Here is a 14,851-nt window from a genome sequence, read left to right as displayed (position 1 = left end):
ATAAACATACAGTGAAAGGCAGCCCTGCCCTGAATACCATGTAGTTTAAATAGACAGGACACACAAAAGGGAAACAGGGGCACAGAAAGGTAAATTGACTAGTCACATAGTAGGTCAGTGGAAGAGTCTGGAATAGAATATAGTTCTCCTCACTCCTACTCAAGAGCCTCTCCTGTGACTGGGCCATTGAGGTAAGGATACTTTGTGAAGAACACCAACTCCTTAAATGGATACACTACTTGTTAGTGTGAGCAGAGTTCTGTGGAAGCCTTTCAAACACGGGGACAGGTGTGGAATGAAGTGAAACAAGGCTGGGCCAAGAAGGATTAAGATGAGTGAGACATTCTCTCCTTTAACCAACAGGTACCTGGTAAGTGTTGGCTATTTTAAGTAAACTACTTTTTTAATTAGTTAACCAGATATTGGGTCCATTGCTGAAATATTTGGCATTGATGTCTAGACTAGGGTTGTCATTCTGTCTAGGTTTTCCTGGATTGATCTGATATTGACAGGACAATCCTTCATCCTCTAAGTGCTGGACATTTGCGGGTCTCCAGATCACTTCTGGGCCCTTTGAAATGTCACAGCGTGATGCTATTTTAACATGATAGGATGCTATCAGCATGTGACAAGAGTGAAGAATCAAAGAAAGCTGGCATCTTCCACACTGAACAAGAAACTCTGTTTAGAATTTAAAAAATGGTATTATCTGTAAAATTACACTCCCCTTCTCTCTGCTTCACTGTAGAGTTTCTGGAACCCCTGCTAGGAGGGTGTGGGTCATTGTCCCCATTTAGTGGCTGGTTCACATAACAGGATAAATCTGCTACAGCTGCCAGCTGAAGTCACTAGAGGTTCATGCTTTCAGGCCCTGATTTAGCGAAGTACTTAAGCATGTCCTCAATTCTATGCCTATGCTTCAGTGCCATTGAAGTCAATGGGAAAGAACATACTGAAGTGCTCTGCTGCTTCGTAGCCTTAGTGCTGAAGCTCCTGTGTTCAATCCCTGCTGTTCTCTTAGGCAAGGTGTCTTGAACCCCATCCCCTGTTCCCTCTTGTTTGTCTTTTTGCTAGAGAGTTAAAAAAACATTCCACACATCTTCCCAGGTATTTTAATGCAGTTTCATCTGTTCATCATGGCGTGGTGAGACCTTATTGTAATATCAACTTGTTGCATCATGTGCTCTATCTACATTGCTGTCAGAATTTTGGCTAGTGAACATATTGAAGGAGTTCATCACATCCTTCAGTGTTTGTATCTTGTCTAAAACTGTTTGCTTAGCTTTTGACACACACACAATATGTTAAGTAGCTGTAAGCTTGAGAAAGGCATATCTATCTATATGCATATGCTGTTTCTATGTCATAGAATGTAATTAGCATCCTGGTCCAGTGTTGCTTGTAGTAACTCAGTTTCACTGCACATTCATTAAAGAAATTGGTACACTGGGAGTGATCAGTTATTATGCTGATGAGAGATTCCCTTTAGACCCGTTTGTTTCTTTACCAACATAACTGTCTCATCTCCTCAGTTTTCCTGTGTCTTTAAATCCCCAGAAGCCAAAGATATATCAGTTGTAACTGGAATTTTATTTTTATAACAGAGATGCAAACTGCCATGGAAAAATTTAGGGATTCTATGATGAGGGTAGTTATTGAACTGGCTGGCTAACAAATATCACAGCTACTGTAAGTAGCATCCAGTAAATATTCTAGTGCTCTGTTATCCAGATTCTTTAGCTTATATTCTCATCTTGGAAGCTCTAAGAAGAATTTACTCTCCAACTTCAGGACATTGAGCACACTTTTGTGAGACTGTGATGTATTGTGGGGGTCATGAGGTTCACTTGGGGTGTATAAGTAAGGAAACTGTGAGCTGAAAATTGCTTGAAAGCTGAATATCATCTTAAGTGATTTTATATAATAAAGCTGTGACTGTCGGAGAACAGAGTGAACGTTTCAGGAGCGGGAGCAGGACATTCCTGGTGTAGGACTCTTGTGTACATAGATCAGAAAGAGACAGTACCTCAGTAACAGACCATCCTGATGTGCAGAAAGAATAGCAAATATGGCAGGCGACCAGCTTGACTTAACAGTGAAATCTTTGGTGAGCTTAAACATAAAAAGGAAGCTTACAAGAAGTGGAAACTTGGTCAGATGACAAGGGAGGAATATAAAAATATTGCTCAAGCATGCAGGGGTGTAATCAGGAAAGCCAAAACACAAAGGTCAGAGAAAGTGTGGGACCCTTACTGAATGGAGGGAGGCAACCTAGTGACTGATAATATGGAAAAAGCTGAAGTACTCAATGCTTTTTTTGCCTTGGTCTTCACAGACAAGGTCAGCTCCCACACTGCTGTCCTGGGCAACACAATATGGGGAGGAGGTGAGCAGCCCTCAGTGGTGAAAGAGCAGGTTAAGGACTATTTAGAAAAGCTGGACATGCACAAGTCCATGGGTCCAGATCTAATGCATCTGAGAGTGCTGAGGGAATTGGCTGATGTGATTGCAGAGCCATTGGCCATTATCTTTGAAAACTCATGGAGATCGGGGGAGGTTCCGGATGATCGGAAAAAGGCAAATATAATGCCCATCTTTAAAAAAGGGAAGAAGGAGAACCCAGGGAGCTACAGACTGGTTAGCCTCACTTCAGTCCTTGGAAAAATCATGAAGCAGGTCCTCAAGGAAACCATTTTGAAGCACTTGGAGGAGAGGAAGGTGATCAGGAACAGTCAGCATGGATTCACCAAGGGCAATTCATGCCTGACCAACCTGATTGCTTTCAATGATGAGATAACTGGCTCTGTGGATATGTGAACATGATATATCTTAACTTTAGCAAAGCTTCTGATATGGTCTTCTACAGTATTCTCGCCAGCAAGTTAAAAAAGTATAAATTGGATGAATGGACAGTATGGTAGATAGAAAGCTGAGTAGATCATTGGGATCAACAGGTAGTGATCATCGGCTCGATGTCTAGTTGGCAGCCGGTATCAAGCAGAGCACCCCAGGGGTCGGTCCTGGGGCTGGTTTTGTTCAGCATCTGTATTAATGATCTAGATGATGGGATGGATTGCACCCTCAGCAAGTTCGCAGATGACCCTAAGCTGAGGGGAGAGGTAGATATGCTGGAGGGTAGGGATAGGGTCCAGAGTGACCTAGACAAATTGGAGGATTGGTCCAAAAGAAATCTAATGAGGTTGAACAAGTACAAGTGCAGAGTCCTGCACTTAGGATGGAAGAATCCCATGCACTGCTACTGGCTGGGGACTGACTGGCTAAGCAGCAGTTCTGCAGAATAGAAACTGGGGATTACAGTGGATGAGAAGCTGGATATGAGTCAGCAGTGTGCCCTTGTTGGCAAGAAGGCTAAAGGCATATTGGGCTGCATTAGTAGGAGCATTGCCAGAAGATCGAGGGAAGTGATTATTCCCTTCTATTCAGCACTGGTGAGGCCACATCTGGAGTATTTACTCCAGTTTTGGGTGCCCCCGCTACAGAAAGGATTTGGACAAATTGGAGAGAGTCCAGCGGAGGACAACAAAAATGATTCGGGTGCTGGGGCACATGACTTACAAGGAGAGGCTGAGGGAACTGGGCTTGTTTAGTCTGCAGAAGAGAAGAGTGATGGGGGATTTGATAGCAGCTTTCAACTACTTGAAGGGGGGTTCTGAAGAGGATGGAGCTCAGCTGTTCTCAGTGGTGGCAGATGACAGAACAAGAAGCAATGGTCTCTAGTTGCAGTGGGGGAGATCTAGGTTGGATATTAGGAAACACTATTTCACTAGGAGGGTGGTGAAGCACTGGAACGGGTTACCTAGAGCGGTGGTGGAATCTCCATCCTTAGCGGTTTTTAAGGCCCGGCTTGACAAAGCCCTGGCTGGGATGATTTAGTTGGTGTTGGTCTGCTTTGACCAGGGGGTTGGACTAGATGACCTCCTGAGGTCTCTTCCAATCCTAATCTTCTATGACTGTATGATTAAGAGCATACTGCAAGAACCCACTGTTTGGCTAATCTTTCCTTCAGTAATGAGGGCTGAACAAGCTGCCAACCCTGGCTTATAGGATATTGGCAAACAAATGTCCCTATTATTGGCCACCCTAAGTCACATGTCATTGTTTCTGCTCTTTGATTGGATGACTGATGCTTTTTAAGCAAGAGAATGATGAATAGCAAATAATGCACCTTCTGGTATGAACTTTTGGAAGTTTAATTATTCATGCTGACATTTGTGAAAATTTCAGGAGCTGAGAACATTTCTTCCAACTATGCAGCAGGTGTTCGATATTGAATATACTCATGAATCTGTTGCTTTTTTCCCCCAGTTCTAGTCAATATTTTTTTTACAGAAAGTAGGCATTAACTCCTCAAATGCATTCCAATAATGTATATAAAAGGTGTTTCTGTTTTCAGTCCATGAAAGTCTGTCTGTAACACAGGTTAGCATTCACAGCGTTAAGTGGAACACTTTTTATAACTTCAAAACGAGTTGATATTAGTTTTTAATTATATGTTGCTATGCAAGTGCTAATTTACAGAACTGAAGAAAGCAACTTTATATGTGGAGAATAAAGTGAAATTTAATGCAAGAATTCCATTTAATTAAGCATTTTTATGCTTTAATAGTTGAATTACCACCCCAGATTTCATTTCCATAACCAAGCCATGTTTAGAATGTTGATACACTACTTTGTCAAATACATTCAGTCTAATCTCCTTTTCCCAGGATTCTCATAACTCTTCAACTAAATAACAGTATTTGCATGATACCAAAAGCCAAGAAAGTTTTTCCATGAAGGAAGGGGAGATTTTTTTTTATCTGTTTCTTGATAACTTAACCAGTAAAGCCAATGTGTATGAGCTGGCACTTAGCATACAAGAAACATTATTGGTCAGATTATCTACAAATAGTGCCAGAAAACATTAAGAATGGAGTGAGGATATGGGGAAATATGTGGCTTTTTATGTCTTTTTAATCACGACACATCATATTAAAAATTCAGTTGTCCAATAATGTGCTGCTCAAACTGTGTGTGAAAGAAGCATTTTCCACAAGCGAATGTTAAAAGGAACACTGTCAAATTGATTGAATCAAAAAGTGGCATTTAAAAAAATTCTAAATGGTTTATCAATAGAAGGGCTTGTTAATTAGTGCTTTAAAATAATAACTGAAAACATGCTTATAATAAATTTTTCTCCAGGTAGGGCAGGACATTGGAATGGGACTCGGGTTCAGAATTTAGTTCTGTCAGTAAATGACCTAGGACAAGTTACATCACCTGTCTGTGCCTCCTTTTCCCCATCTGAGGATAATGACACTCTCCATTGGAAAGTGATTTAAGATGGAAAGATGAGAAGGGTAATATGAGCAAATTGCAGTATTATTGATCATCTATATATCACTGCAGAGTAAATGACTCCAATCTGGAGCTGCATATAGGTGCAGAATGGAAATTATAGTGTGTGCAGAATGTAGCAGTCCACTCATGAAGCAGGAAACACCGTAGAGAACATACTGCATCTGACATTGGCTCCCTACTTCCATTTCAAGGCCCTGGTCTTAATTATTTTAGTCCTTGACATGTAGGAACTCAGCTATCTCCTAGACTACTTCCTCATTTGTGACTAACTGAGGTCCTCTCATTCTTCTGAGACAATGCAGTTTATAGTCTATGGCAAAGCTCCGTTTTAAGGTGTGATCAAGGACCGTGCAATTGAGCTATTCTTTATACAAGGGGCCGACCTGCCAACAGAGCAATTTCTGTGCATACTAATAGTGAGGCTGTCCCTGAAACTGTTCTCTGTTCACTCTCTTGGATGTTAGCAGAACATTATTCAAGAAGCTTATTTGGCAGCATTTTGTGATCACTGAAAGGAAGATCTTAAGGGCAATCTTAGCCAAAGAATAAGAGGGCTAATTTGGAAACACGCTTACAGATTTGAGTACTGGGAGACACTTGAATGAAAGAATAGATTTTGTTTCATAGCTGGAGAATAGAAGTCCCCTCTGATGAGCTATGTTGGACTGAGATTGGAGGAAGCATTATTGTGAAGGCTATAAAATACAGCTGTCATATGAATCAATTGGATAGAATTGTAATGGGGGGGAAGAAGTTTGCTGGCCACACCATCTCACTCACCAACCCTTTCATCTGTTTTATTTTCCACTTCTTCTTCTCTGTGACCTCTTCCTCGTTCTTCCCTACCAGACGTGCAGTCCTTAACCTGGGCTGCAACATCCCCATTCTCTCCTCTTCCTGGTGCTTCCTTTTTAATATGCACTTAACTGCAAAACTCAATCTTCTATTTAGGAAACAATTTACAGTCCCTTGGGAAAATTCTTCTAACTTCCTTCCCCCTATTTTTTTAAAGGCAAAAATCATGGCACTAATAAGACAGGTGTCTTACCTCCCCAATCATTCACACTGGCTTCTTGTGACCTCCCTTTCCCCCTGCTACATTTATATGCTGTCTACATAGCTCATAAGCTCGCTGAGAAGGGACCACATCCAGGGCCGGTGCAAGAAAGTTTCGTGCCCTAGGCGAAACTTCCACCTTGCACCACCCCCACACCCAGCTTACCCTGTCCACTGCCCCCCATGGCAGCTAACCACGCCCACCCGCTCCTCCCACCCGAGGAGCCCCCCCCACGGCAGCTAACCCCACCCGCCACAGCAGCTAACCCACCCCCACCCGGGGAGCCCCCCCTCACAGCAGCTACCCCCCCTTGCAAGCCCTCCCTCCACGGCAGCTAACCTGGCCTGGGGAGCACCCTCCGTGGAAGCTAACCCCGCCCCTCCTCCATGGCAGCTAACACCGCCCGCCACGGTAGATAACCCCGCCCGGGGAACCCACTCCAGCTCTCCTCCGCTGAGCATGCCAGCGCTGCTCTAATTCTCCTCCCCTCCCAGGCTTGCGGCGCTGATTGGAGGAGACTTAGAGTGGGGGCTGTGTGCTCAGCAGAGGAGGCAGAGTGGAGGTGATCTGGGGCGGGGAGCGGTTCCCCTGTGCGCCCCCACCCCATTACTGTGGGCGGCCCTCCCTGCACCCCCCCCACCCCAGCTCACCTCCACTCCACCACTCACCTGAGTGGGCTTTTAGGCGCCCTCAACCATTAGGCGCCCTAGGCGGCCACCTAGTTTGCCTAAGTAATTGCACCGGCCCTGACCACATCTTACTAGTTGTCTGTAATGTAATGTAGCATTCAGTTAGTGCTATACAAATAGTCACAGTGCAAATAGTCAAATACTGTTCTCTGTTGGTAGAGGGATATTGTAAACTAGTGCGTATTGAAAACTGTAATAGCTTATGAACAAACACACAGGTACCTATATCTGATCGAGTGCCTGAGAAGCAACCTTCTTTTCCAGGGGGTATCCTACATAAGATTGTGCTCTGATTATCATTGTCCTGGGGGACTAGCTCTCTCTGACAGAGAGCGAGATAGAGAGATGCATAGCTCTGACTAGGGGCACAAAGCTAAACTGCACCGTTATTGTATACCACGGTTATAGAATGGCACACAGGATCCCATATTAAGCATATACAATCTATGTTGTTTTATCTGTATCTGATACATTTTAAGTGTGGCCAGGATTTCACCCAGGATGTGTGTTTGATCTAAGATGAGTTGGGTTTCTTCCTGCCGTTGAATGGAATTAACTGTTTGGGGCTCTCAAAAATAATGGAACTCCAACCTCAGAGGGGAGAGAAAGTTGAATATGACAATCTGAGTGAAATGAAAATGACTGCAATCTTCCATAACATCATCACTGCAGAAGGGCCAATGGGTACCAGGATGGACACATGAAAGCCAAATGACCTATGGGATGTGAAGCACCTTCATATTACTTTAATGCTGAAAAACAACAAACAGTTGTCTGAGGAGATCCATAAATAGTCTGTCAATATTTTATGAACAGAGGAGATTCTGTGGGGATGCCTTGTTTTTGCTTGGAACTCTGTGGTTCATTGCAGCCTTTGAAGTGTTGGTAGACATGACCCACATGTTCCCTCAACACCATGACTTCACACAAATGCTTCTGCTAGGTGAGTATTTACAAGGGTTTGCAGTGCACTATAGCTGTGAAAGTTCTGTTCACCACTGTTAGATTCCATATGTCATTTCATTTGACTATATCTCCACTCCACTTCTTTGACAGGTGGACAATAGTATTCTATCTGTTACGCACACTTCAGGTAGGCTTGTGTAATGACACAAAACATCCTTGTGCTACCACTTCAGAACTTGACTTCCTGCTTATAGATCTGTAAACAGAACAAACTTCTTTCTCTGCTCAATGTTGCATCATCAGCTTATACAAGGCACGGTACACTAGATGATGTAGAGGGCATGCAAAGCTATCATTTGTCAAGATATGCAACATTTTACCTTTCTCATCTTTGATAGTCATCCCCACTTTCTGCTTGTTGACATGGATTCATATACCTAACATGCCATTTGTAGAGCCTATTATGTTAATGAGTTGCAAGGTCATCTTCTGCAATAATGGCATAGGGTGACCAGATAGCAAGTGTGAAAAATCGGGACTGAAGGTGGGGGGTAATAGGCACCCATGTAAGAAAAAGCCCCAAATATCGGAACTGTCCCTATTAAATCGGGACATCTGGTCACCCGATAATGGCATGAAAATAACTTGTCCTGAAAAGGCCCCTTTGATTCTATTGCTTCCCTTATTGATGCTTTCTATGCTTTTCAGAAGACATGAATCAGAATGTAAGGCAAACCGATGAGCTGTCAGTGGGAGAGATACATACACGAGCAACAATATAGTGCTGTATTTCCCCTTCAGCAGCTAGTCAGAGGGAAAAAGAAAATAGATTATCTCTGCAGAAATCCTAGGAATTGTTGTACAACAGAAAGTCGTAAGGAAGTGATAATGCAGTTTGGTATTCTAAACACTCAGATGGCTACAGAAGCTGGAAAGGTTTGAAGAATAAGTACTTGGAAGGGAGGAATGGGATGAGTCACAGGGGAAAAACAGCTGTATTTTGTACTGAGACAGTTTTGTCTATTAGTTACAGCAAGAGGAGATTGAATTCTTGGGTTGTGTTCCTGGTTCTTCCCTTGAGTTGCTCTGTGGACTTGGGTAAGTCACTTAAACTCCCCATGCCTTTGTTCTTCCATCTGTATAACTGGCATAATAAATACATCACAAAGGATTTTAATCACTAAATTGAGCCTTGATTGTACCCCCTTTAGCTTTACTATGGAGTCCTTCATCTCCCCCCCCACAACTTATTCAAATTACATTTGTCATCTAGACAAATGGTACAGGGTAAATTCTATGAGTCAGGAAAATTCTATGATCCAGAAAAAAGTGCATGTTAAATTCTCCAGTAGTTCATTAAATCGCATACTGTTCAATGTTTTTGGTGTCTGTTGCTGGCTTCTACTTATTTTGGCTCCACATGTGGCCTTTAAATTATCTTCTTTTAAAAACATGCAGATGTCATCGGGTACTGTATAAAACTCTCTCTGGATGTATGGTTTTACAGGGCACTGTCATGATATTTTTCATTAATCAGTGTATCAGGGATAGGCATATATGAATTGGCCCATCTTTTCTTCACCTCCTGTTTTTTGATTCCATTCATGAATTTATATGGGCATAATTGCCATAGTCTTGATGAGTTATAGACTATATACTGCCTCATCTCACAGAGGTGTGCTGAGACTGAGAGGAAGAGGCATGTTCTCCCTTCACTTCAGGACACCTGTTCAGAAGCCAGACTGAATGCTGAAATCATACTCCATTGAGCCACTAGGCAGGGGAACTGGCCAATGATGCTACTAACTCTTCTTTGGTGCAGAGACATGTAGGCCAGACAACCACTACCTGCTAGTACAGGGGTTGGCAACCTTTCAGAAGTGGTGTGCCGAGTCTTCATTTAGTCACTCTAATTTAAGGTTTCACGTGCCGGTAATACACTTTAAAGTTTTTAGAAGGTGTCTTTCTAGAAGTCTATAATATATAACTAAACTATTATTGTATGTAAATTAAATAAGGTTTTTAAAATGTTTAAGAAGCGTCATTTAAAATGAAATTAAAATGCAGAGCCCCCTGGACTGATGGCCAGGACCCAGGCAGTGCGAGTGCCACTGAAAATCAGCTCGCGTGCCACAGGTTGCCTACCCCTGTGCTAGTACCTCAAAGTGGCTGCTGATGGTAATTGCACGTTGCTCCTAATTTGTTTTTATTTTCTTTTGGCTCAGCTGCACAGGGTGCAGTTGAATGTGCTAGCCCCAGGGTAACAACCTGAGATGCCATGTTTGTATTGTGCAGGATGATTGGCTCACAGAAGCTCAGTTGGTGGCTTTATCTCCAGGTTTTATGACACAGCTCTAGATTAGAAGAGCCAGGGTTAGGGGCATCTTTTCAATCCTTTGTTGAGGTGCCACAGAGCCTTTTAGGAATTGGCACCTAACAATTAAATTTTAAATAGAAAAAAAATGTCAATGACTGTGTGTTTGGTTATAAATGGGTCAAGGTCACAAATACATGTTGCCAACTCATGCTGTTTTATTGCAGTAGTTCTCAAACTTTTGTACTGGTGACCCCTTTCACATAGCAAACCTCTGAGTGCGACCACACCTTATAAATAAAAACACATTTTAATATATTTAACACCATTATAAATGCTGGAGGCAAAGCGGGGTTTGAGGTGGAGGCTGACATCTCATGACCCCCCGATGTAATAACCTTGTAACCCCCTGAGGGGTCCTCACCCCCAGTTTGAGAACCCCTGTTTTATTGAGAGTCTCACAATACTTCCTCCCCGCCCTTCAATTTTTCTTCAGGAATTAAGTGCTTATAGGAGAACCTTAGCTTTCATTTGAAAAAAAGAAGTGGCTAGCCCTCTTGGGTATAATGAAAATTCTGAAAAACCAAACCCTAAAAGCTCCAAAACCTGAAGGCAAAACAAAATAATCCAAAATTCATTGTCATAAAAATTATGAGATTATTTTTTAAAATATCATTTTTTCAAACACTTGAGGTAGTTAATACAGCAAGAAACAGCAAAAAAGTTTGTAATAGGGCTAGCATGCATGGAAGCTTTTATCAGTCTGTGTTCCTGTATTAGAACTGAGCCCAAAAATTTAAATAGCAGCAGCGCTTTGATATCCGGCATCACTTGATGAGATGACACTTTTGTCCCTAGATACCTGCTTTCTGGCTGCAATAATCTTGTGCTTCTTAATTTCTCCCCCTCACTGCATGGATATGCAGATAACATTTTTGGCTCTCAGATTTTGGTAACATTGCCCTCCCGCCAATTCCCAGGCTGCTAGGTTATTTTAAGCACAGGTCTCCCCTGCATCACCTTTGCCAAAGGTGGTAGTTTACTAAATTGGAAAGTTGGAGGGATGTTCTGAGATTAAAATAATTTCTGTGTTCCTTTATGAAAGATGCAGAGACAGCAAAGACTCTCTTTTCCATGCTGCCTCTGACCTCTCCCCTGACGTATTCATTAATCTCACAGAATGGGCCAGTAGATGAGCTAACAGCTTTTCCTATTTGCCAGCCCCAGATGGCATTTCTTAGGAAATGGTGAAGATTGGAAGGCGGATCTGACTGGAATTTAAACAGCACTGGGCTGCTCCAAAGTGTTATTTAAGTTTTAGAAGAAGAAATAGGGGCCATCTCAATCCAATTCATATTTTCAAAATACAGTATCCAGGGATATGTCTATGCTGCAAGAAAACACCTGTGGTTGTCCTGTACCAGCTGACTCAGGCTCACAGGACTCGGGTTGCTGGGCTAAAAAATTGCAGTCTAGACATCCAGGCTCTGGCTCAAGCCTGGGCTCTGGGACCCATAAAGGGGATAGATCCCAGACCTCGGGCTCCAGTCTGATCCCAAATGTCTATGCTGCAGTTCTATAGCCTTGCAGCCTGAGCCCTGTGAGCCTGAGTCACTTGATGGGGATCAGCCACAGGTGTTTTATTGCAGTGTAGACACACCCAAGAACATTTGGAAGAACAGGCAGATTCTTTTCCTTTGTTGCTTGAACCTTGACCTCCAGCTGTGAGAATCCACAATATACTGTATAATATGTGGAAGTTTGAAAGTATTTAAAGATGACCTACTTCACTTATGCTCTGGGGGTGGAGGGGATATACATAGAAAACTTGACTAAAGATATTTATGGCTGAGGAGCCAAGATCACCTCTACCATACATAGTAGTAACTCCAGTTAAGTCACTTAGGCAAACAGCAGTGAAGATATTCACAGCCTTTACCCTAGATCAAGTTTTTCCTTTGCATATTTCTAATAGGTCTGGACTATTAACACTCACACTGTTACTGTGCTACTCTGCTATTGAATTTATTTCTAAGCCATCATGCACCTGCTCTCACTGGGGGGAAGGGAGGCATAAAGCAATGGACCTGGAATTTCATCACTAGGGAACTGATACTGCTCATCTTGCACAAGGAAAAACTCCTGTGTAGTCCCTAGGAGTTTGTCCTGTGAACTGATTCCAGGATAGTGTCTGAAGTGTACCTGTTACCAATATTTGTATATAAGTTTCCCTGCTGCGTTGAACATCAGTGATTTTGACACAGTGGGCCAAATTCTGTTCACTTGTTCTGGTGCAACCCTAGTGATGTTAGTGGACTTGTAGCAGTGAAAATGAGAGCAGAATCTGGCTCATCTTCTATATTAATACTGAGGTACACGAGTGTGAAGGATATAGCTTCACTTCTGATGATATCCTGTGCACTTAATTTGTGCAGTCATGTGGTCATAACTTAAGGCTCCATTCAACCCTGTGACATCTGTGGGTTCTGAAGCTCCAAAGGTCAGAGGTATAAAGAGGTGGATCTAACTCATGGCATTGGCAGGGGGCTCATTCATCAGAACAGAGGTTGGGTTCTTCCTCCTCACATAAGTTAGCCCAGAGAAGAGCCAAAAGTACATGGGCTTGTCAATGTCTCTCTAAATAGCATGGTGCATCTGCAGCTAAATAAGGACATAGCTCCTGATCCTGCAGTCGCATGTGTGTTGGCCAGACCCTTACACTCACTCTGAGCCCCATCAAAGTCACTGCAGCTTCGCGTGGGTAGAAAGCAGTTGGCACCCTAGGCGAGGAGCATCTTTGGCACCTCCCTTCTATTTGTTAAACTTTTCAATACCTTATTCTTTATTGCATTTGTAGCCCATTTCACAATTTTATAAGATGATAGATTTTCATGCTAGGATCTGTAAATCTGTAGGTAGTCGTGCCATTTATAAGCAAATAACATTTTCTATAAACTTAGAGGAAACAAATTTTTTTTTAATTTTAAGAACGACTGACTGAAACGTATTCATATCAATAAATTGAACTGTGCACCAACATTGTGCGGACTGGTATTAAGTAGAGCTACAGTAGGCAACAGACTTGGAATGTTAGCCCTAGTTCAAAAGGTTGCTTTTCTCACTTTTGTCCTTGTTAACTGAAGTGCAGCATTAGAGAGATTCAGAGACTGGCCAATGGCATTTTCAAGCAATAAAATAGCAAGCAATGTCAGTCTCTCTTTGGCCATTGTCGATCGAAGATTAATGAACCTGAGCTTTGAAAAGCTGCACTTAACACTTGCGGCTGTGACCAGCAGCATGAGCAAAATCCTCAAAATTATCCACATGTTAGGAAAAGTGTCCTTCAGCTCTCTGCATCATTAATGAATTGGAGGACCTGGAGTGGAGGGTGCTACCCTTGTTGCAAAATGTGACGGATATTGTCCAATTCAACATAGAGGTCTTTATCATTGCCCTTTGAACATTCCCCATGTGTCAGAATCCAATGATGGTCTGTACAATTGTTCAAGAGTACATTCCGGTCTGTCAACAGTTTACTAAGGTCATACACACCCACCCCCAGGTCTTTTTATGGTGCTTCATTTGTCCGAACCTTTCTTCGATGGACACTTGAACAGTGTCAATGAGTGAGCAAAAAAATCCCCTCTTGAATTTTTCTTCCAAGCTTCCCATCACCTCATTTCTGCCCTCATAACCAAACTGTCTCTTCTTCCGATGAATACGAGTTTTCTTGAAGACAGGCTGAACTCCTAAGTTTTCCGCCATTTCTTTGGCAGCAGGGATAGCATCTTCAAATCTCTCGTCTCTGTAGGCCACAACAAAATCAAGGCAGCTTCTCATTGAAGTAGTAGCGGTCACGAAGTCCATCTACTGAGTTTGCAATGCCTTGCTTACAACACTTACTTGGAACAGGATATCGTGCCAAACCACAACTGAGACCAGAAATTTGAAGTCAGTGATCTGGTTTGCCAGGCTTTGCATCTCATGTCGGCTTCTGGTTTCAGCTTTACTCGACTGCACCCGTTCCATCAGGGCATCATAAACCTCAGTCACTTGGTACCTCACTGGTCTTACGCTGTCAATGTAGCTCTCCCAGGAAGTATCACTTAGAGGCTTCATGGTCAGATTTGTAACAGTGTCTGTGAGTCTCTTCCACCTGTTAATTGATGCTGAGACCAGGATGTATATCCTTTGCAGAACTCTGAAGACAGATACTGAATCTAATGCTGCATCTGAAACAACCAGGTTGAGGGAATGGCAGCCACAAGGCACAAAGAAAGCTTTTGGATTCAGTGCAGGGATCCTTGCCTGGATGCCACTGTTTCTTCCCTTCATGTTCACGCCATTGTCATAGCCTTGGCTGCAGCATTCCTGAAGCTTTATTTTATTGTCATTCAAAATGTTCATAAACAGCTCTGTTAGGCCTTTTCCAGAAGAGTTGTCCACAGACCAGAAACAGATAAAGTCTTCTTTTACTTGGATACAGCCGTCCTCGTCATCAACAAATTTTACTGTAAATGACAT

At 42.6% G+C, this 14,851-nt stretch overlaps 1 protein-coding gene across 1 annotated transcript in view; it reads right to left on the bottom strand.

The window, feature by feature from the left end:
* Positions 1–14,851, bottom strand: part of LOC123361855 — a 26,072-nt gene extending 11,221 nt beyond the window's left edge. The window contains exons 1-2 of the mRNA XM_045002033.1: positions 14,297–14,851; positions 13,920–14,194 (exon numbers count right to left, since the gene is read on the bottom strand). Coding sequence (XP_044857968.1) covers positions 13,920–14,194; positions 14,297–14,851 — 830 coding nt within the window. The remainder of the gene's footprint in view (positions 1–13,919; positions 14,195–14,296) is intronic.

Source organism: Mauremys mutica, chromosome 1, assembly GCF_020497125.1.
Source record: "Mauremys mutica isolate MM-2020 ecotype Southern chromosome 1, ASM2049712v1, whole genome shotgun sequence".
Lineage (NCBI taxonomy): Eukaryota > Metazoa > Chordata > Testudines > Geoemydidae > Mauremys > Mauremys mutica.
This window is presented reverse-complemented; position numbering and strand designations above follow the sequence as displayed.